The sequence below is a fragment of the Mercenaria mercenaria genome, chromosome 14, assembly GCF_021730395.1.
Source record: "Mercenaria mercenaria strain notata chromosome 14, MADL_Memer_1, whole genome shotgun sequence".
NCBI lineage: Eukaryota > Metazoa > Mollusca > Bivalvia > Venerida > Veneridae > Mercenaria > Mercenaria mercenaria.
The window spans coordinates 6,623,451-6,647,375 of record NC_069374.1 but is presented as its reverse complement, the minus strand read 5'-3'; the positions used below and the strand labels follow the sequence as shown (position 1 = coordinate 6,647,375).

Below are 23,925 nucleotides of genomic sequence, written 5' to 3'. Positions count from 1 at the left end.
ATTATAACAAGCAATTTCTAAGTTAGACCAAGGGACATTTGCGATGCCACTCATTATGGGGAACATAATTTAGACAGTCTTTTATAGAGAAGTCACAAGATCATTGAAACTCTATGTCATGCCCACAAGACTGCAAAGTGGCATGATCTACATAGCTTTGTCTTATGTACAAGATATTTTATACATAGAAAAAAAGACGTTTCACAGCCAAATAATGCACAGGACCCTGAGTATGTTGTGTACACCCAGCAGTATGTAAGGCACAAAAGAGAGCCATGACATATGCATTATAAAGTCTTGTGTGTACAAAATAGCTATGACTTGTACAAAGCATATCATGTTATGTGTACAATTTAGAAAAAAGAGTTTCTCACGTTACCTACATACTACTGCAATATCCTCTGAAAATCTGAAATTAACTGTCACTGAAGTGTATTTACCTTCACAAAAACTGTAAACTTGAATAAATATAAAATATAATGTATTACCTGCGGAATGATGCCTTCCTGTCCAGGTTCATTTCTTCCCATCATCGTGTAACTCTTCCCAGCACCTGTCTGTCCGTACGCAAATATACACACATTGTAACCGTCAAAGGCATGTTTCAACATCTCAACACCTATGTCATTGTAGACCATCTTCTGAGTGGCAAACTCTGGATCATTTGGCTGGAAACAAGAGTTTGAAATTAGGCCTGGTGAACAAACTTCAAAAGTGGCACAAATGTAAAAAAAATCAGGAACTCTGCATTAGTTATAAAAACATGAATTTTAATCTCTTGCTGTGCATGAGCAGAAAGTGAGGCTTATGTCAGGAAATCTGACATACTATGAGGCTTATGTCTGAATATCTGACAAACTGTGACACTTATGTCAGGAAATCTGAAAAACTGTAAGGCTTATGTCGGAAAATCTGACAAACTGTGAGGCTAATTCAGGATGTCTGACAAACTGTGACACTTTTGTCAAGAAATCCGACAAACTGTAAGGCTTATGTTGGGAAATCTGACAAACTGTGAGGCTTATGAAAGGAAATCTGACAAACTGTACAATTTATGACAGGAAGTCTGACAAACTATGAGGCTTATATTGGGAAATCTGACGAACTATGAGACTTACATTGGGAAATCTGACTGACTATTTTGCCAATGGTGTTCCTTGGTGCTCTAACATGTCTGGTAAGGGAAGAATAAACAATTTCAAAATAAAATTTCTCATCAAGTGATGGACAGATGGATGGACGGGCAAATCTCCTATAGTCCCCACCCGTGTTTCCTTGGTAGGGGATCAAAAAGGGGAAATAATTCATAAAATACTGGCGCCAGAGCTGTGAACTTTTACGTCATATGGTGTGGGTGGTGATGCAGAAGAACTCTTTTTAAGTTAGAATGAATTCCCTTCTATAATAACAGAGATATAAAGAAATGCATCAAAATTAACTTAAAATTCTAAATAAAAAGCCGGAATCATTCATAAAAAATTGGTGCCAGAATTAGGGACCTTATGCCATATGATGTAGGTGATGATGTGGAAAAACTATCTAAGTCTGAATCAAATTCATCTAGTAATAACAGATATAGAGTGAAAGTGTATTAAACTTTAAGCAATGTGTGGACAATGATGTGGATGCTGAGGCAAGTAGTATAGCTCTCCATAATTTATACTTTGTATTGCAGAGCTAGAAAAACAATAAAATTGTGCATTCCTCTTCGAGTTGGTTCAGAAAATATAACTTGTGATAAAACTGGCCATTGTGCGAAAGCTGCCCAAGGCATTACTTATCTTGGTGTTAAAACTGTCTGTACCACCTTAATGACTGTAGAACTCTTAACACCTAACCTCAATCTTTTTAAGGATATGGACATGGTTTTGGACAAAAAATAGACAATGTGTCAGACAGACATTTAAGAGTTCTGACATTCTGTAATATGTGTGTATAGGAAACTATCCCTCCTACTCAAGACTTCTAATTTCTCTATAAGAGCCCTCTCAAAGTCCACTATGTAGTATAATGTATGAAGATTTAAACACATATAATTTATAAGATACGTTTGTTTTGTTGGTTTCAGAGTCAAAAAGAAACAATTTAGGCCATATGGTGACTTTTTTATTTCTTGGTGGTAGTCTATAGGAAGACCCACAGTGCCCTTCCAGGCATTATTTCATCATCGCAGGTATATGGATAGCACCACCGATCGTCCAGAAGCCAGCTGGACAGCTTCCTCACATGAAGAATTCTACACCCCAAGTCAGCGATTTAAACCACCTAGCCACAAAGGTAAGAATGTTTTCAATCAGATTTATTTTAAAATTTGTGAAATGTGCTCAATATTTACAATAATTCTAATTAAGGAAAAACAAGAGCTGTCACTAATGGTGACAAATGCCCTCGCAGCGCCTTGACCTTTGACCTGGTGACCTTGACCTTTAGTCCTTGTGACCCCAAAGTCAATAGGGGTCCTGTACTCAATAAGTACTATCAGCACGTGATGTTTGAAGGTCCTGGGTGCAGTGGTTTACAAGTAAAGTGCCTTCATGCAAAAAGTTAACGTTGTGACGAACGAACAAATGAACTAACGGACGGACAGTTGAAAACTTATATGCCTCCCTTCGGGGACATAAAAAATTAGCTCAAAAGTTGAGTCATGTAACCTCTAGAGTCATAGAGAGCTTTTCCATCGATAAGATAATTATCTTGCATGTTTCTGATCAATACAATTCTGTGAGCAATATAGAAAGTACTGTATGAGCAATCTGAATGGCTGACTCAACAATATATAGGATATTTGTTTGTTTTTGTGTAAGATCAAAATGTATTTTCACAGTCACTGTGGCAAAGTATAGTGAGAACTATCCTCAGTAACTTCTATTTATTTTATGCATTTTGAATGGTTTTAACCAAATAATGTCCAGTTTGTCTAAGTGGTAAGAAAGAAGCGTAATTTAATGGATACCTAATATCTATGAAATTTCTTTAGTGATTTGTTCATATTTTATTATCTAACACTACCAACTGTTAGCATGCCAGTAGGTTCACTTACTGTACAAGTAGAGACATTTTATTTACTCCCTCAATACATTTAGTGTTTAAACTTATTTTTTGTCCAATGGCATTGCAGTATTTTTCTAATTATGGGGAAATTCATTTTGGTAAATCAACATTTACTTCCAGTCGTTTATTAACCCGGTAAGTCACATACTGTAGGCAGAGCTTAAATTTGTAAACAAACAAGAGCTGTCAGTGGACTATTCTCAGTGCTTGATAATATAATATAAGCAATGAGAAAAACTTTAACATCACAATAAGCATATTCTAAGTCGAAAAGGGGCCATAATTCAGTCAAAATGCTTGATAGAGTTGCTTCTTCCTTTTTACAGACTGGGGTCATGATGGTAAACAAGTATGCAAAATATGAAAGCAATATCTCAATGGACTTTGAAAATATTTGGGGTGGTACACAAACTTTAACATTTATTCTAAGTCGAAAAGGGGTCATAATTCAGTCAAAATGCTTGACAGAGTTGCCTCCTCCTTTTTTTCAGACTGGGGTCATGATGGTAAACAAGTATGCAAAATATGAAAGCAATATCTCAATGGACTTTGAAAATATTTGGGGTGGTAGGCAAACTTTAACATTTATTCTAAGTCGAAAAGGGGCCATAATTCAGTCAAAATGCTTGATAGAGTTGCCTCCTCCTTTTTACAGACTGGGGTCATGATGGTAAACAAGTATGCAAAATATGAAAGCAATATCTCAATGGACTTTGAAAATATTTTGGGGTGGTATGCAAACTTTAACATTTGTGTGACTCTTAGACGCTCACGCTCACGCCGACACTGGGGCGAGTAGGATAGCTCCCCTATTCTTCGAATAGTCAAGCTAAAAATAATTTCAAACACTAAACAGGTTAGTGTTTAGTAGTAAGCATTTATTGCCGCGCCAGACCAATTTAATTTAATAAATGCTTACTAATAAACACTAACCAATACTAAAGAGATATTAAAGATACCCCTCTCTGGGCTTCTGAACAGAACATGTCTTTTTTCTTAATATAATAAAATCTGAAAAGATCCTTCTGCAGCACAGAATGCAACCAAGCAGAATAATTGCAGACTGTTTGATTGACCAAACTTGAGAGGAATCACCAGGAAAATGATGAGTTGTTTTGTTTTGATGTGCAGGACTGTAAAATATTTATACACAGGAGTAAAATACTGCCAATAAGATGGAATTTTGCCAAACCATACTTGTACCAAATATGATTCTTGTCTCCAGCAATTTGTTAAATATTGTGAAATCATGAATATTTGTGGTACACTGACTTCTTGGATTTTGTGGTTGCTTCCATCAGCAAATTTAAATTCAAATGAGCTTAATATAGAATTCCCTTTTATATAATCTTAATGGTTTGAAAACGATACACTTACAGAGATTTCAGGCTTAACAAGTTAAATATCTTCAAAGTACGCATTTTGGTATAGTTTTGTTTACATGAACTGTGAGATGTAATAGGAAGACTCTGTGAACTAATTCCATTTCATCAGGTGAAATTTTTGTTTCATTAAGACACCTACTCCATTTATAGATAGTTAGCTTTATAAAAAGTTTTATAATGCTGTAAACAGACCACATTCCATGCAAATTATAAAAGACCTTTCTTAATTGGTTTTTAAGAAAGTCTCTTGTCCCAATAATTCTTCAATTATGGACAGAAATTTTCAAAATTTTTCCATTAATTGGGATTGAAATGGCATATTTTCATCCCACTCATTTCATTAGATAAGTGTTTTTAATTCAGTTGTGACAACAGAATATAAAAGTTTGTATTTCACTGCTAATTACATCCTTATTTTTGCTTTCAATAAATCATTAATCTTTGCTTTTAAAACATTTTAGGTTTCACAGAAAATGTTCTTGGGAGGGGAATCATTGCCATAATTAAAGCAAAAACATATTGGTAAACAGTCTTATTTAAAGAATATTTAACTTGAAACAGGCATTGGGAACTCAGTTAATATCTTGATTTGTTTGTTTGTTTTGGGTTTAACATCATTTATCAACTGTACAGTATTTCAGTTATGTAATGGCAGGCAATTAACCTAACCAGTGCTCCTGGATTCTGTACCAGTACAAATCTGTTTTCTGCACGTAACTCCTAACTTCACCATTTATGAAACGAAGGTGAAGGATGAATCAGATTTCTAAGACACAATGTCTTTCATTAAATCCTCACGGAGAACATATGCCATGCCCAGGGATCGAACTCACGACTCTGTGATCTGTACATTTACTCTCACCCTATTGCTTTTGAGAAAAGTGAATGTCTCCCACAACTGCCCCATTGAAAAATGTCTAGTTTCTCTAGATGGCTTTGATGAGTGGACTCAATCAGAAATTCAATGGCCATAATTCAAAAGTGCCTGGGTGGATTTGGCTAGTTATTGAACTTTGTCGAGGTCTTATGGTCAAACACATTTTGTTCAAGTTTGGTGAAGATCGGATGAGAAATGTTCAACTTAGAGTGCGGACAAGCTTTGTGACAGACACACAGACTGAAGTAAATCAATATGTCTCCCACACCACTGTGTGGTGGGCATACAAGTGTTAAGAAGGAAACAGCGAAAACACTATACAACAAGAATGCAACAGGAAGTCTGGCACGCTGAAGACAAAAATCAAACAATACTAAATAGCTAGACATTTTCTAAACTTGCACCTGATACTTAAAGGCTAGACATATTCTAAACTTGTACCCTTAAATGTACCTGATACTAAAAGGATAGACATTTTCTAAACTTGCAGCTGATATAAAAAAGCCAGAAATCCTGTTAATGTTATAGCTTAACTTGTGGAAAGCCACAGTTAAAAATTGACTGCAGTTGATGGTGGTGGACAAAGAACAAAGGAAAGTGTAACTTGAAAACAACAAGAGGACCATGATGGTCCTGAATCGCTCACCTCTTCCCACATGATCCAGTTTTGAGTATGACGTCGTTATTTCTATTATTTGACATAATGACCTAGTTTTTGAGCTCATGTGACCCAGTTTTGAACTTGACCTAGATATTATCAAGATAAAAATTCTGACCAATTTTCATGAAGATCCATTGAAAAATATGGTCTCTAGAGAGGTCACAATGTTTTTCTATTATTTGACCTATTGACCTAGTTTTTTAAGGCACGTGACCCAGTTTCAAACTTGACCTAGATATCATCAAGATGAACTTTCTGACCAATTTTCATGAAGATCCATTCAAGGGTATGGCCTCTAGAGAGGTCACAAGGTTTTTCTATTTCAAGACCTACTGACCTAGTTTTTGATCGCAGTTGACCCAGTTTCAAACCTGACCTAGATATCATCAAGATAAACATTCAGACCAACTTTCATACAGATCCCATGAAAAATATGGCCTCTAGAGAGGTCACAACGTTTTTTCATTATTTGACCTACTGACCTACTTTTTGACGGCACGTGACCCACTTTCGAACTTGACTGAGATATCATCAAGGTGAACATTCTGACCAATATTTATGGAGATCCATTCACAAGTATGGCCTCTAGAGAGGTCACAAGGTTTTTCTATTTTTAGACCTACTGGCCTAGTTCAACTTAAGAGTGTGGACAAGCTTTGTGACAGACACACAGACTGAAGTAAATCAATATGTCTCCTACACCACTGTGTGGTGGAAGACATAATTAAGGCATACAAATGTTAAGAAGGAAACAGCGAAAACACTATACAACAAGAATGCAACAGGAAGTCTGGCACGCTGAAGACAAAAATCAAACAATACTAAATAGATACTTAAAGGCTAGACATATTCTAAACTTGTACCCTTAAATGTACCTGATACTAAAAGGATAGACATTTTCTAAACTTGCAGCTGATATAAAAAAGCCAGAAATCCTGTTAATGTTATAGCTTAACTTGTGGAAAGCCACAGTTAAAAACTGACTGCATTTGATGGTGACGGACAAAGAACAAAGGAAAGTGTAACTTGAAAACAAAAATGAAAATCCTGATACTTTTGTTAGCCTTAACCTGTGGAAAGCCACTACAGTTAATGGTGGACAAAGAACAAAGGAATGTGTAACTTGAAAATGAAAATGCAAAGCTTAATATTTTTGTAAACTGTAACTTGTGGAAAGCCAGTTAATTGTGATGACAAAAAACAACATTACTTGAAACTGAAATTGGAAAGCCTAATAGCTTTTTTAAGAACAAACAGAAACCTTAACTGTTAGAATGACAGTTAATGTTGATAAGAGAGAACAAAGGGAACCTATATTTGAAAACAGGAGGAATATCAAAAAGAGATGTTTAGATTTCTATTGATTTTGTTCATCAATTATTTGTGCTTCTCAAACAAACACTAGGTGACTCATTCTCAGTTTAGTGTCAATAAAATACAAAGACTACGAGGAAAGTTTGAAATATTAATTGTTATTGTATTGCTGCAAAACAACAGATTTTTTCACTTGTCAGCTTCCAATTCTCATTTATAATGGTACAATTAGTCAGCATTTTATTTGATTTATAGATCATGACAGTATTTCAGTTCCTGTAAGTTGCACTGATCATAACCTTTACCCTGCTAAATTTCTAAAATGGACTCGTCTGTCATTCAATTTAAGCAATACCATTAGTTATCCGAAGGGAGTTCACCGGAAATTTATCACAGTGATAAGTTCAGACCATGATCGGACGTGCAGGCTGATCTTGGTCTGCGCTGTTTGCACAGGCAGAATCATTTGCTGCCAGCAGGCTAAAGGTTAAAAGGCAGAACCATATCTTGGTCAATACACTCCATGGCTAATGGTATTTTTACTGTATTACAATGCTTACATAAATTTCACTGGCTCCCACTTCACTTTTCAATAACAGGGAATCCTGGACTCCATTAAATTTTCATATTAATGAACTCAAAGCAATGTAAAAAGGCCAAAATGTCTCAAAGCCTTGTAAAGACATTAGTTCTGAATCAAGAATTTTCTGTTGATGTATGTCTGGTTAAAAATAAATTTATTACCCTACTGACATGCTAAGATGACAAATTCTATGAATAAATTCTGTCCATATTTGAACAGTGACGTCAACAGAATCATTAAAATTCAGGATTGGAATGTACCAAAATAAAATCTTCTGGGATCCTGAATTTTTCTGGTCAATTTTCCTGAATCAACTGTTTAGTGGACACTGTCATAACTCTTTGAAATTGAGGAGCCCTGCTTACTAGAATTTTCCATTTAGCCCTGGGTCCAGATTCATCAATACTTGAAGTCTAAACTTTAAAATGCTGAATGGCTCCATAAGCACAAAAAGAACTGAAAGTATCCTAGAAACTATTTAACACAGCTAGAGTCAGCATAGCAAAATTTTAGCAGTGAATAACTGTTACATCAAAAAACAAAGCTACAGTAAACTGAATATTTGGCACTTTGAAATCCAAGAATAAATTTTAGTGTATGATTGTTTTTTTGATGACTTTTTTTGGTCATATGATGACTTTTCAGGTTTTAAAGGTGGAGGAACACCCCCAGTCCTTCTCGGCATGATTTCAGGCATGAGCAAACACCTTGGTAATGACTACTGACCTTTTTCATCTCATGACAGAATTCTAGATTCCGAATAGGGGCTTTGAACCCACAAAGGTGCAGGACAAATGATTCAGTTGCAACCTTAACCATCGGCCAAAATACAACCTGAAAGTAAGACCTGAACCAATAGTAGTAAGGGACAAATGAGTACCAATACAAGCTGAATTTTGAACTTGAACCCATAGTTGTGCGGGGAAAATTACTCAACTGGCATTCTTAACCAGTAAGGAACACTACAATCTGAACTTCAGACTTGAACCAACTATGGTGAGGGGCAGGTGACTCAGTTGGCAAACTTAATCATTAAACCACAAGACAACCTGAAATTAAGACTAAAATGTTAATGTATATAGGTCCTGAAGACATTACAGGAGCTAGCTAAAGTTTAGGAATCTATCTATATTGACAACAAGAGTGCAAGAATGTCACAATATAAGCCCGACACAGCAAATTTCTTTACTGTAGCACCTGTATTTGCAAATGGAATTTTAATTTTGTGCTTGTTTAGTAATAACTAAGTCCACAAAAAAACTCCTTACCAGGTAGAGATACCTTAAAATACACCTAAAATTGGAAAGTAACATCTATGTTGTACCACAGAAAAGTGGTCTTGGTTTTTCCCTACGGTCAATTATAAAAAAGTTACAATATAAGTTATTTATAGTAACAACTTAGGGAAGTTAATCTTAAAAAAAAAAAAAAAAAAAAAAAAAAAAAAATTGTAAGTCCACACAAAAATCTTTACCAGGTAGAGACTGGTCAAAATACACCTCAAAATTGGATGTAGCATGCATGTTGTACTACAGAAAAGTGGTCTCGATTTTTCCCTACGACTAGTAATGAAAAAGTTACAATATAAGCTATTTATAGTAACAACAAAGGGAAGTAATTCTAAAGAAGGGAACTGCGCATGACACTTCGTCTCATGATGGTGTATAATTGTGTCAAGTTACATCAAAATCCCTCCATGCATGAAGAAGAAATGCTTCGGACAAAGTCATTCTTGTATCTGACCTTTGGCCTCTAAGTGTGACCTTGACCTTAGACCTAGGGACCTGGTTCTTGGGCATGACACTACATCTTGTGGTGGTGAACATTTGTGCCAAGTTATATCAAAATCCCTCTATGCATGAAGAAGAAATGCTCCGGACAAGGTTTTCATTCTTGTATCCTTTGACCTCTAAGTGTGACCTTGACCTTAGACCTAGAGACCTGATTCTTGCGCATGACACTCCGCCTCATGGTGGTGAACATTTGTGCCAAGTTATATCAAAATCCCTCTATGCATGAAGAAGAAATGCTCCGGACAAAGTTTTCATTCTTGTATCCTTTGACCTCTAAGTGTGACCTTGACCTTAGACCTAGGGACCTGGTTCTTGCGCATGACACTCCTTCTCATGATGATGAACAATTGTGCCAACTTTCATCAAAATCCCTCTATGCATGAAGAAGATATGCTCTGGACAAAGTCATTCTTGAATTTGACCTTTGACCTCCAAGTGTGACCTTGACCTTAGACCTAGGGACCTGGTTCTTGCGCATGACACTCCGTCTCATGATGGTGAACAACTGTGCCAAGTTTCATCAAAATCCCTTCATGCATGTAGAAGATATGCTCCGGACAAGGTCTGTGGACGCTGCCCGCCCGCCCGCCCGCCAGGGGCGTTCCCATAATACGTCCCGTTTTTCAAACGGGCGTATAAAAATGTCAGCCACGATCATGTATGATGATACATGAAGAGCATCAATTTATCTAACGAAAGAAAATTACATCTAATGAGACAAGATCTCCACAATTACTCCCGACATTTGACATCACAGAACAATTTTAGCTATTATTCCCTTCAGATCTATATCCATAATGAAAGCACATCAATACAAGAGTCAAAGATGATAGCAACACAGTTATTCATGACTGTAATTGTACAAATTTTCTGTATGCAATGTCAAGAGATAACTTTTAGAATTCTGTGCAGATTCATATTCTATTCATCAAAGTTTGGTAAGCACCCCTTTTAACAGTTAATGGTACTGCCCAAATTGAAAGATGGACATGTTCACTACAGAAATTCAACAAAGGATGATCAGTATCTAGCAATTTTCGGTTAGTACTATGTAACAAAGATAGGTGTTTCGATTTTTTTTTTCAATTGTATGCCTACTAGCCTCCTACAGCAGGCAACTGACTAATGAATTCTTACATCAGAGTGAAATATAATAAAACTTTGTTCACTCGACTGCGAATAATTCGTACACCACCCTTCACTCAAATTCAACGTCCAGTTCCGGCAAAATCCCTATATGATGCATTTTGTTTGATAACTCAAACAAATTTTGCTGGTCCTGATGACATACATGTCATACGTCCCGGATTGTCCGGGATTGTCACGGAAATCACATACTCGTCCCGGTGTCCCGGACAGTGTTGAAATGTCCCGGAAAATTAAAAATACAGAAAACAAAAATAACCTCCCAAAAAACTAGTTTTTTGGTCTATAAATTGTTGAATTTTACATTAATAAAACACAATAAACAGTCCCCGGTGTCACATTGTTTATTCCTAATTATCCGATAATCAGTTTCATGCCCTCGAGCGGGACACATGTTGATTAAGCCAGCTCCGATCAACACTCATATTGAACGCGCCCCGCGATCTTTTGATGACCCAGATTAATTTACAGTCGGCTATTTTGATGACCTTGATTATGAATTGACAAAATTATGCAATCAATAACAGTTTTATGATCATTTTAATATTAGGAACAATAGCCGAAAATCTCGTTGTTTTTAGCACGTAGGCAGTGAAGCTACATGTAGCCTTGATTGGAAGAAATGGCTGATAACGGTCAATTAAACGATAATTATTTTAAAAGGTTGTAATCTTTCAAAATGTAGATTGATTGTCACACATATTCTAAATAAAACTTTTGACTATTGAATGCCTTTGCCGACCGATCCATGAAAATTGACCCAACCCGAAATATTTTATATCGATTTTATCTACAAGATTTATTTTATTCCTTTGAGGATTCGATTTATTTTATTCCTTTGAGGATTCCATTTTATTAATGATTAGATAAATGTTTAAGCATAAAAATGATACCAAATAAGCTGGATTCTAAATCACGATGACCAGGTTAAATTCTTCTTATGTAGCAATCCTAATTCAGTTCACCTCGGGAACGCAACCAATTCACGTGCCGAACTATAGACGTGAATTACCCTATTTACCTCCCTTAGAAAGCTAGACGACATTTGCAGCAAATTATTTCTAAGCGAGGGAACAATGTTTATCTCCGGAAACTGCATGTAATTTTATGATACTTATGCATGAAACAGACGAATACTAATGTCACGGTGTATGTCCCGGACAAAAGGTAAAAATCCCGGAAATTTTAACTCAGAATCCCGGAAAGGTCCTGAAAAATTATGGCATGCAGCCTGATGAGTTCGAACGAACAAAGTTCGACTGTGTAATGGTTTTGACTTTCAGTCTTATCTGCAGGGTGGCGACTGTAATGGTTTTGACTTTCAGTCTTATCTGCAGGGTGGCGACTGTGTAATGGTTTGACTTTCAGTCTTTTCTGCGGGGTGGCGACTGTGTAATGGTTTTGACTTTCAGTCTTATCTGCGGGGTGACGACTGTGTAATGGTTTTGACTTTCAGTCTTATCTGCGGGGTGGCGACTGTGTAATGGTTTTGACTTTCAGTCTTATCTGCAGGGTGGCGACTGTGTACTGGTTTGACTTTCAGTCTTTTCTGCAGGGTGGCGACTGTGTACTGGTTTGACTTTCAGTCTTTTCTGCAGGGTGGCGACTGTGTAATGGTTTGACTTTCAGTCTTATCTGCAGGGTGGCGACTGTTTAATGGTTTTGACTTTCAGTCTTATCTGCAGGGTGGCGACTGTGTAATGGTTTCACTTTCAGTCTTTTCTGCAGGGTGGCGACTGTGTAATGCTTTTGACTTTCAGTCTTATCTGCAGGGTGGCGACTGTGTAATGGTTTTGACTTCCAGTCTTATCTGCAGGGTGGCGACTGTGTAATGGTTTCGCTTTCAGTCTTTTCTGCAGGGTGGCGCCTGTTTAATGGTTTGGCTTCCAGTCTTATCTGCAGGGTGGCGACTGTGTAATGGTTTTGACTTTCAGTCTTATCTGCAGGGTGGCGACTGTGTAATGGTTTTGACTTTCAGTCTTATCTGCAGGGTGGCGACTGTGCAATGGTTTGACTTTCAGTCTTTTCTGCAGGGTGGCGACTGTGTAATGGTTTTGACTTTCAGTCTTATCTGCAGGGTGGCGACTGTGTAATGGTTTTGACTTTCAGTCTTTTCTGCAGGGTGGCGACTGTGTAATGGTTTGACTTTCAGTCTTTTCTCAGTCTTATCTGCAGGATGGCGACTGTGTAATGGTTTGACTTTCAGTCTTATCTGCAGGGTGGCGACTGTGTAATGGTTTGACTTTCAGTCTTATTTGCAAGGTGGCGACTATGTAATGGTTTGACTTCCAGTCTTTTCTTGCATACCAGACGGGGATTTCCGGTATTTTTACCGGTGCTGGAAAAATCCATCTTACACCCCGGGGTGTAAGATGACTCTCGTGCTTTAAATGACGTATTACGAACTACATATATGTAGAAGATTTATGTAGTTATTTATATTTTATTTCGAAAAACGGAATAAAAGTCCAATACCTTGACAGTTCCTCTTTGTTCCTGATAGTATATTTCCCGATTCAAAACATGTTATTTTATTAAAAATTCATAACGTTACGCTGCAACTGATAAAACAAAACCGGAACTAAACATTGTTATTTGTCTTTGAAACGTCATGACGTCTTTCCTGTTTACTGACGTTGGTTTCCCGCGCTTTGTTTGAATACGCTGCTATAAGAAATAGTTCTAAAAAGAAAGCCATTCTATTGAATTTATTTTTATTATTATATCTTGATATCGGTATGCAAGAAAAAGATTCTGTCACTGGCTATAGGTGCAGATGGGAATTTCCGGCTCTCGGGTAACTGTTTAGGCGTTAACTCGGTAGGAACCTCATTACTGCTTAAACAGTTACCCTCGAAGCCAGAAATTCCCATCTGCACCTACAGCCAGTGAAAGAATCTTATATTCTGCAGGGTGGTGACTGTGTAATGGTTTGGCTTCCAGTCTTATCTGCAGGGTGGTGACTATGTAATGGTTTGGCTTCCTGTCTTATCTGCAGGGTGGCGACTGTGTAATGGTTTGGCTTCCAGTCTTATCTGCAGGGTGGCGACAGATATAGCTAATGACATGCACAATGCATCAACATTACAGGTATAAATACATAAAACCCTTCCTTAATTTTTCTTCTCGCATGAAAATTTCATGCGCAATAATTACAGCACCTCATCAAGATGCTTCTCAGAAGTTTAATCTACATGCTATTGTCTACCAAAACAATCAATATCGCCTCTCCTGTAGCCTTTTGATCTTTTATAGAACACTTACATATTGATTTAGCCATATAAGATGCCGACACAATGGTGCCAAATTCAAATTAACCTGAAATTAACTGTGATGACTATTTACTGCAGAGGTCACATGCTGTTTTCTTTGAGACACACATCCTGAGAAAATTGCCCAATATATTCCTAAAAGACTTGTTGCTATGAGTAAAAACAAAGTTGATGTCTGAATTACTGTTAAATAAGTAAATGTTGTGATTATTTAATTTCATGGTTTCAGTTATATAGCTATTTCACATGGGGGTTATGAATTTATGACTTTCATCTTTGAAGAAAAAATGAAATTCAATATGAATTCTGTTTGTTTGAGATTTAACTTTGTTGAATGATGCAATGGACATAGTCTCCAATGAATACGAACTATTTTACAGTATCATTAGCTTAATCGTAAAGAAAAATGGGAATTATCTCTTATATATTTACTTGCGGGGGTGGGTGGGGTAAGGTTGTATGTAACTGAGAAGTAGGCTCAACATCAGCTAGTCAAAATGGCCAGTTGCTTCACAACTTGAAGAAGAAAATATTGAAGACAGAACAGCACAAATTGGTAAAACTTATTATTGGATAAAAATATTTAAAGAATATTTTGTGATTATGTAAGCAGTCTGCATTTAGGAAAAGAACTGATAGGAAATTCCGTTCCTTCAGTGCAACATTACTGTAACTGCATATAAATAAGGCAGCAGACAAAGTAATTTCGTGTGGAGGCAACAATTTGCTCATGCTTAGACAATGTTTCGCTGGAAGGACTTTGCTGCTATCATACTCTCTACAGTTAGGAACACATCTCTCCATATAAGGCCAGAGTTTTTTTATCTTTCGTTTTACGGGAGATTTTTGAAAAATGAGCAGGGGGAGGAGGGAATAAAAATAAAAATAAAAAGCTTGAAAGTGAGCATCTCGGAAAAAAATAAAAATAAAATAGAATTTTTCAAGATTTTTTTTATTTTGATGAACTTTCGTTTCAAGTTTTGTTTACTTGTGTTTGTGTCCAGTATTTAATATTGTGATGTATTGTTATGTTTTAAGACTATAAAAGCCATTTATACAGGATGAACATTGAATAAAATTTTCATGCATGCTTGTGAATAAACTGCTTCAGGCACTGTAACTCACACTGGCAAGTCTTTAAAATTCAGAAAGCTTGTTTTACTTAATTTAAGTGGAAGACAAAAATTATTTTATATGTTACAACAGCCACAGTAAATTTCAGTGACATCAAGTAGAGACTAAACATGTCTGGTATAAAGTGGCCTAGTAGTGTAGTAGTTTTGGTGGTTTGGTTTGCTTGCATCTTCTGCTGTGTAACCTCTGCTTTTTATACATAATATTTACTTATTGTATCTTTCACCAATATCATCTTTAACGAGCTAACATTACAGTTTATGCCAGCTCATAATATACTGGATTTTATCAGCAAAATAAAGTATTTAATAACTTTGAATAACAGTCACAGTGCAGAGGGAAAGATTTTTTTCAGTGATGAAAAACGAAAGATAATCTAGCAAAAAGTAATCTGAAAATTTACCTCATTAAATCTGTAATTTGCACCTTTTTATAATGCACTTAGTTCAAGTACTGAAGTTGCTTCTGTAATTTGCACCTTTTTATACTACACTAAGTTCAAGTACTGAAGTTGCATCACTTTTTGTCAAAATATTGTCTCTAATAAAAAGTATTCTTTATTATTCTTTATACACTTATGAATTCTATTGAAGTTACAAAAGAAATGGACCATCTGTCTGAGATTTTGCCAACACTACCAGCTGCTTTATGCCAGACAGTCCCAAGCCTGTGTAAAGTGTGAGGGGTCACCATTGAAATAAAAATGTAAAAAAAAAACCTGCTGTTACAAACATTTATTTGTTCTGCAAACAACTAATGTTTTGAATAAAATTTAATGTCAAAGCACTTTTGATACTGTATTACCTTTCTATGGCAAACTTGTAAGTTGAATCTATTGAAAACAAAATGTGAGTAAGACAATCTTTAGACAATCTAATACTTTTAATACTGTCACTTTTATGAAAGGAGTATTATGTACAATAGTATTATTTCCCGAAAAATATATGTTTTGAAAAGTGTCTAAAAATTTTTGGACACTAATCATCGTCCATCCACCCGTGTAGAAAGAGAGAAAAAAACGTTAAAGATTATCGGTAATTATCCAGTGATAAACTAAGTAATGTTGACCTTGTTTTCATGATCAATTTACACCCCCTCTAAGAGCTAAAAGAAGTTTGTCAGTATCTTGACATCTGAAGCGGAGATCAAAGCGGTATTTTTGCTCGAGATTGTCATGGCATTACGTCATGTTTTCGCGCCATGTGACATATCACTGTGTGATCGTACCGCATCGGTTCTTAAAATTGCAGAGAAATAGAAATCAATAAAAAAAATTCTTCCTTAATTTGTTATCAAAAGCGAATGTGCTATATCCCGTATAAAAGATAAATGTCTCAAACGATAGTTACTATAGTGGATATCCTACCTCTGTGACCTATTTGCCCTCAAGGAATTTATATTATTGTTTGACAAGAAAAACTTTTAAATTGTTGGTAAAAAGAAATACATATACAAAGATTCATTTAAAACTTATTAAAAACCGCAGTGACATCACTTTGCTTTATTTTAAAATCGCATTTCTACTTACGTTCACGAGGTCACGTAACCTATTCTACCGCACTAACAGAAATCTGTTTGCCAAAAATCATCTTACTCCATGTATTGTAATCGCAGCCGCTTTTTCATTATTTAAGATTTTTTTTATTCTGTTTTTTGTCCTTTCTGGTCAAAAGTCTGATTTTTAAGCCCATAGTATTCATCATTTATTTACTTTTAGAAAGAAATAAGTAACTAAGATCGCGCTGTTTGAATTTTTACAAATGATTATATGAAAATTCGACCGTTTTTATAGAATTTTGCCTACATTTCTGTCGATATCTTATTAAAATCATTATAGAATTCAAAAAGTATTATTTCTCAAGGGCTGTTGAAAACTTGAAGCGAAAATATTAAAAAATGAATGCACTACGCACGGTTTTTGTATACGTGTCGATGTAAATTATATGTTACGATAGGTCGCACGTGCTTGTGGAATGGAAATTTACCGGCATGACGTTTTGATATCTTTACGATTCGCGGGTAAATTCCAGTCAATCCAGGTAGCGACTGAACCATTTCAAAGTTTGTTGACGTTTTGTAGATGTAATTTCTGAATTTTGGTAAAGAAAGGACGTAAAAAAACCACTCGCCCGATCGGCCGAGTACACAGCGAGGTCCACTCGTCCTACTCAGACTTAACTCGCCAATGCGAGCAGGCGAGTGGAATTTTACACCCTGTTAATGCCGATAAATGTACGGCAAAACACGATATTTTGCACGCGTTAAACTCCCTTCCTGTGAAATTACGTCCAGGTGAAAATACACTAATTTTATTTTCTTTGGGGCTGTAAACAACCAACCGGCGGAAAAAATAAAATAAAACTCGGGAAAATGAATTTTAATTTTATTCCACTTTTGCAATATTTAGGACCGGCGCTCCCGTAAAACGAAAAATAAAAAAACTCTGGCCTAACTAGCTTACCTTCATCACGGTGGCCTGGATGCCAGTGAACTGGGTGAACAAAAAGACAAGCTTAATAAAAGTAAAACAGCCACATGTACCTATAAGGTATAGACAACACTGTCAATAATACTGTACTATATCAGATACTTACATCTGTATGAGACCAGTAGGAATAATCAAAGTTGAAACTTTTAAACTGTTCTTTGGATTCTTTTGGTCCTACTGCTTTCGTATTTTCTATAGCTGTAATAAAAAATTTCATATGTTAGCATGACATTTTAGTCTTTTTTTCAATTAAATAATCCCTATCGATACATAGTGAAACTCAAGTATCTTAGACGCATGTACCAGGATGGACTCTAGCAAGTCACATTGTTCGAAGCCATTGGGATCTGTCAAAAGCCTGAAACTCAAGAACTTGTACATTCTCTTACGAATTGATGGATTGGTGTTTTAGTGTAATATTATATAAAATTTTATTTGCAAAATAATGGAAATTCTAGCTAATCATTTATAGGATGAAATAGTTCATATCTTATAAAAATTTAACACAGTGTAAGCTTGGTGTGAGGGAAAACTGCTGTGATTGAAGTATAGTTTAACAGTATTTCAGAGACATGCAGCCAGACCAGGCTCAAATATCAGACCTTGGAATACCATTCAAATGCCCTACCAAGCTACCAGAATGCTTATACAGGTACTCACCATTCTGAAAAACTATTCCTTACATATCATAGTCAAACTGTGTTCTTTTTTCCAGATTTTTGAGAAGTATTCAAAAAAGAAACATTATCCCACCCTTATATTTTTGCTTTATCACCTTCAAAGTTCTAAATCAAAGTTTTATCACTTTGATACCATCCAAATACTTGCTTCATAAATTTCAGAAAATGCAAGGATGTCTCTATTTAAACTGATTTAAAGGAAAGCTTCTTCCATAAAATGGAAGCTGCTTGGATAAGGGGTTTAAAACATAACCTGTGGAGTAATACAACTGTATACTGATGTGATGTAATCAGCTGAACTGTTGCTCAACAGAGACAGAACTGTTCAAGATGACTTAAGAGTTTATCTTAAGGCTGTCTTTGCCAACTGAAATTATGTTTCAGGATTTCAGAGAGATCTAAAATGCAGGTAAAGTAAGTTTATGAAAGTCTGAACAAAGGAGCTTCAACAATGTCAATTCAAATAAGTTAACTTTTATTTTAGAAAAAAATCATCATTTTGTATCTATCATAAACCACTCAATATGACATTTTCAAATGTTCAAGATATATAATAAGGTTTGTATAAAAATAGTTCCGATTATATTTCACAACAAGAATGTTGCTGACATTGTATGACACATGCTGCATGAAAATGCTTGACAGAATAATAATGATTGATAGAATTATATCTCAAAGTCAAAAACAAGAGCACCGCCTTGCGGGTGCTGACGCTCATCTGATTTTTTTTGTATAATAGAAATATTGTCCTATCCATGATTTTCTAAGTCTAAAAAGGGCCATCACTCTTGCAAAAAGCAGGATAGAGTTATGTTTCTTGATGTACAGTGTCCACTTATGATGGTGAAAAACTGTTGCAAGTTTTAAAGCAATAGCTTTGATAGTTTATGAGAAAAGTTGACTTAAACATAATATTCAACCAAGAAAATGATTTTTCTAAGTCCAAAAAGGGCAATAATTATTGCAAAAAGCAGGATGGAGTTATGTTGCTTGCTGTACAGGGTCAGCTTATGATGGTGAACAAGAGTTGCAAGTTTTAAAGCAATAGCTTCGATAGTTTAAGAGAAAAAGTTGACCTAAACATAAAACTTAACCAAGAAATCTGATATTTTCTAAGTCCAAAAGGGGCCATAAATCTTGCAAAAAGCAGGATGGAGTTATGTTTCTTGCTGTACAGGGTCAGCTTATGATGGTGAACAAGTGTTGCAAGTTTTAAAGGAATAGCTTTGATAGTTTAGGATAAAAGCTGACCTAAACATAAAACTTAACCAAGAAAACTGATTTTCTAAGTCCAAAAGGGGCAATAATTCTTGCAAAAAGCAAGATGGAATTATGTTTCTTGATGTACAGGGTCTGCTTATGATGGTGAACAAGTATTCCAAGTTTCAAAGCAATAGCTTTGATAGTTTAGGAGAAAAGTTGACCTAAACATAAAACTTAACCAAGAAATCTGATATTTTCTAAGTACAAAAGGGGCCATAAATCTTGCAAAAAGCAAGATGGAGTTATGTTTCTTGCTATACAGGGTCAGCTTATGATGGTGAACAAGTATTCCAAGTTTCAAAGCAATAGCTTTGATAGTTTAGGAGAAAAGCTGACCTAAACATAAAACTTAACCAGGCAACGCCGACGCAGACGCAGACGCCGACGCCGACGCCGACGCCGACGCCGACAACCGCTCAAGTGATGACAATAACTCATCATTTTTTTTCAAAAAATCAGATGAGCTAAAAAGAAGCACAAAGAGAATAGGACACAAAAGTAAAAAAAAAAATGCACAGTTTTGCTTCATAGGATATTAACCAAGTTTCATTTTAAATTGATATAAACTGTTTGGAAGGAGTAAACTATGTTCCAATATAGCTGTAATACTGCAAGTCTGAAAAATGGCCAGAACTCCAGAAAAAAAGTAATTGGACAAGAGTTTCTACAATATGTACATGTCAACTTCATGTCGGTGAAGTATTCCAAGTTTCATTTCAATTGATGTAAGAGCTGAGAAGACATGGTACAGATGTAGTTGTAATATTTCAAAGTGTAAAAAATGGCCAAAACTGCAGAAAAAAATAATCGGACATGAAAGTTCTGACAATATGAGAATGCCCACTTCAAACTGATGATGTATCATACCAAGTTTCATTTTAATGGATGGAAATAGTAGGAAGTGTTGAATACACTCAGTTGAAATGTAGTTGTAATATTTCAAAGTCTGAAAAATGGCCATAACTCCAGAAAAAATTGTCAGACAATGAGTTCCAATGTCTACTTCATGTTAATGATGTATACCAAGTTTCATTTGAATTGGATGCACTCTGTTACAGTTGAGTACACAATATTCTTACGTATTTGTAAGTCTGTACAAGCGCCTTAACTCCAGAAAATAGAAAGGGACATGAAAGTCACAATAATATACACATACCCACTTCATACTGATATGGTATACCAAGTGGCTTTGCAATAGGGTGGAATTCTGCAGGAAACAGTTGAGAGCAGAAATAAGTGTGACAGACTGTGGACAGTTCTAACACTATATGCTTCCCGAGTCTTTTGACATGGGTGGGGGGCAGAGGCATGCAAACTGACTTTAACAATTAGCTTATAACCAAACTTACCTGCTTTTGTGAAAAAAAAAAAAGGATCAAGATTTTAGTTTCCTTCATTTCAACACCATGTATGTATAGAACTTAACTGATAAACAGTTTGTTTTTACATTCAGCTAGCATATTATTACCTTTCACAATTACCAGTATTATATGTATATAACATCATAATCACATCAAAATAACAGTAGGGAGGCACTGTGGTGCAGGTAAAGAGCTTAGGAACTCAATCCAGAGGTTAGAGGCTCGAGTCCTAGTGAGACCCGAAGTTGGCAATGGTCTCCACAATCCCTTACCAAGGGAAGACTACTGGTCAGAAGTCCAGGAAGTAGTAAAATATTTAGGTTTTAAGTATCACACTTAATGTACAACAATTTGGATAAATGTTTATACGTACTGGTTGACTTCCCGGACATACCGATGACACATTTTGATTCGCGAGCAATCTCACGACTGTTGAAGGGTCGAACCCTCACAGCCACCTTCACAGACGACATGGTCACTTCCTAAAATAAACAGCCATATATAAAACATTCAAAATTAAAAGTGGAGTTACTAGAGAACACTTATGTTTAATATAATGGGATATAACTTTGCAAATTGTGTTTTTATTATTATTAAAGATGGCCACATTGTACTGAATCATGTGACAATGCTGACACGCTGACTTCTATTATCAAAAAGTAAAAATATCATTATATCAGAAAAGCAGTCAAACTTATGTTACATTTATAACAGACCATATCTATTAAGTAAACACTTTTTCAGTTCCTTTTTGGGGTAATAAAGACCAAATAATGTTGTATCAAAAAAAAAAACATTTGTGTTAAGAGACCACTTTTTGCCTTTCCCTCAGGTGGTCCCGCTCTTTAAAAAAATGCAAGCTGGACTGTGTATATTTAACAGGCATGATTATATTTTTCAAAATAATTCAAATCTACTACTTTTTACCTACACTTTTATTAATGATATTTTGTTTTAGCGAAAAATTTTTTTTCTAGATATATCTAATCTTGGCCAACAGGTAATTGGTCAATATATATTACACAAGCAAGATGCAATTATTTGACCCCCACAGGAAGTGGATGTACATAATTATATTAGCATGCCATATGGTATACAAAATCTTGTACACTTTGTAAAATGTTTGCAAAATCAATGTTTGAATTTCACAGCAAGTCAGTGTAAGCCATACGCAGAATCAGATAAAAACCAGAGCTACTTTTGAGAAAAGTGCATGTCTCCCACAATTGCCTAATCATCTAGATTGGCATTTCTTCTCCATTATGTATCTGAGTCAACCATGCACCAAAACCTGTATCACTGGCATCAGTATTTTCGGTTTAAGGGCCATAACTCCAAAGTGCCTGTGCCGATTTGGCTAGTTATCAAACTTGGCCGAGGACTTATTGGCAAACACATCTTGTTCAAGTTTGGTGAAGATCAGATGAGAAATGTTCGACTTAGAGTATTGACAAGATTTGTGACAGACTGACTGACAGACTGACTGACACACACACACAGGCAGGAGTAAATCAATATGTCTCCCACCACAGTGGTGTGGGAGACAAAAAAATCACTTAAGATGTAAAAAAAAACAGACTGAGCACTATCTTCTTCTGTAAATCAGCGGTAAGTTCATTTTATCATAACACTGTTAGCCACTTAATACCAATATTCTGTCTTAATGACACAAAATTTTTCTTATTTTTTATTTACCTTAAAATTTTGCCATATTTTTACATGTGCAGTGCTAAACTGCCATCAATTCAAAATACACCTGAAAAAATCCTACCTACCTATAAGGTATCACTTCACAGTGTCTTCTTCCAAATGTTAGGTCCAAGATGTAACAAAATGATTTTTTGCTATGATAATGTCTTGTTAGTCACCTCTGTAACAGCCATATTTTGCACTTAAAATATCCAGTTTGTATATTCCATGCTTGGTTTATTTTACTTTCCTGAAATTATACCAAAAACTGTAGTTTTAAATCCAAATATATTGTTATACAAATGATAAAGAGAAATGTTATACCGCAGTTTGTGTGGAAAAATGTTAAGATTTTTCAAATCAACAGTTACTTTGCCTTTTAGCGTCACTATGAATAACTTATGAATATTGAATTTGTATGTTAAGCAGGATCTTACGTCATTCGTGGTGCCGACAAAATTTTCAAGGAAAACAACAGAGTGATTTTTTTAAAAATTCTATTGTTTTATCTATTTTCAGTCCTTAACAATTAGGAAGGTTTTAAAATATTGGAGTCTTCAGATCAGTTTGCTTTCATCTGAAAATGTTCATACAAAAGACTGTAACATAATATTTCATTATCTATTTTAAGAAAATAACATATTCACATAAATAAAACAAAACCACTACAAAACTTTCCGACAGAAATCAAGAAAGGAGAGATCACTGTTTAGTTCAATATTCTATCACCTTGTATGTCCAAACAACAAAATTTCTTAAAAATCCAACACAAAGATAGTTTGTAGCAAATAATTTCGGAACTATTTCCTTATTCAGTTTAACCTCAAATGACACTTGGCGAGTCAATGATAATGTATTGGAATGGCTGTGAAGAACCAATGAATATTGGATCCTTGCCGATCAATATGCTTCCATGCTCAGCATAATTCTTGCAGGAGACCAACTGTTCAATAAGTCTAGCTATAAGGTCTATTGAATTTTGCGATGAGTCACAAGATTTCGTGATATTCAACTGTACTCAGGGTAGAATCCTATAAAAAGCCCTACCTAGATTATTCAAATGTGAATGAGGACATAGTTTTTTTTATCTGTTTTCTGTTGTTCTACTGAGTCCTGAGTAGAATTCCAGAGGTGCTAGAATGGTTTACATTTTAAACTGACCACTTAAATGAATTTACACTGAGCTCTCGTTCCAAGTCTGTCCCCTGGTTTGAATTAAGTTTTTTTT

General features: G+C 35.5%; 1 protein-coding gene across 1 annotated transcript in view; it reads right to left on the bottom strand.

Moving 5' to 3' along the window:
* LOC123528104 (kinesin-like protein unc-104) overlaps positions 1-23,610 on the bottom strand; it is a 116,926-nt gene extending 93,316 nt beyond the window's left edge. Inside the window, exons 1-5 of the mRNA XM_053524004.1 lie at positions 23,427-23,610; positions 22,784-22,947; positions 21,382-21,490; positions 17,811-17,902; positions 489-668 (exon numbers count right to left, since the gene is read on the bottom strand). Coding sequence (XP_053379979.1) covers positions 489-668; positions 17,811-17,902; positions 21,382-21,481 — 372 coding nt within the window. The 5' untranslated portion in view covers positions 21,482-21,490; positions 22,784-22,947; positions 23,427-23,610. The remainder of the gene's footprint in view (positions 1-488; positions 669-17,810; positions 17,903-21,381; positions 21,491-22,783; positions 22,948-23,426) is intronic.
* Positions 23,611-23,925: the final 315 nt, after the last annotated feature.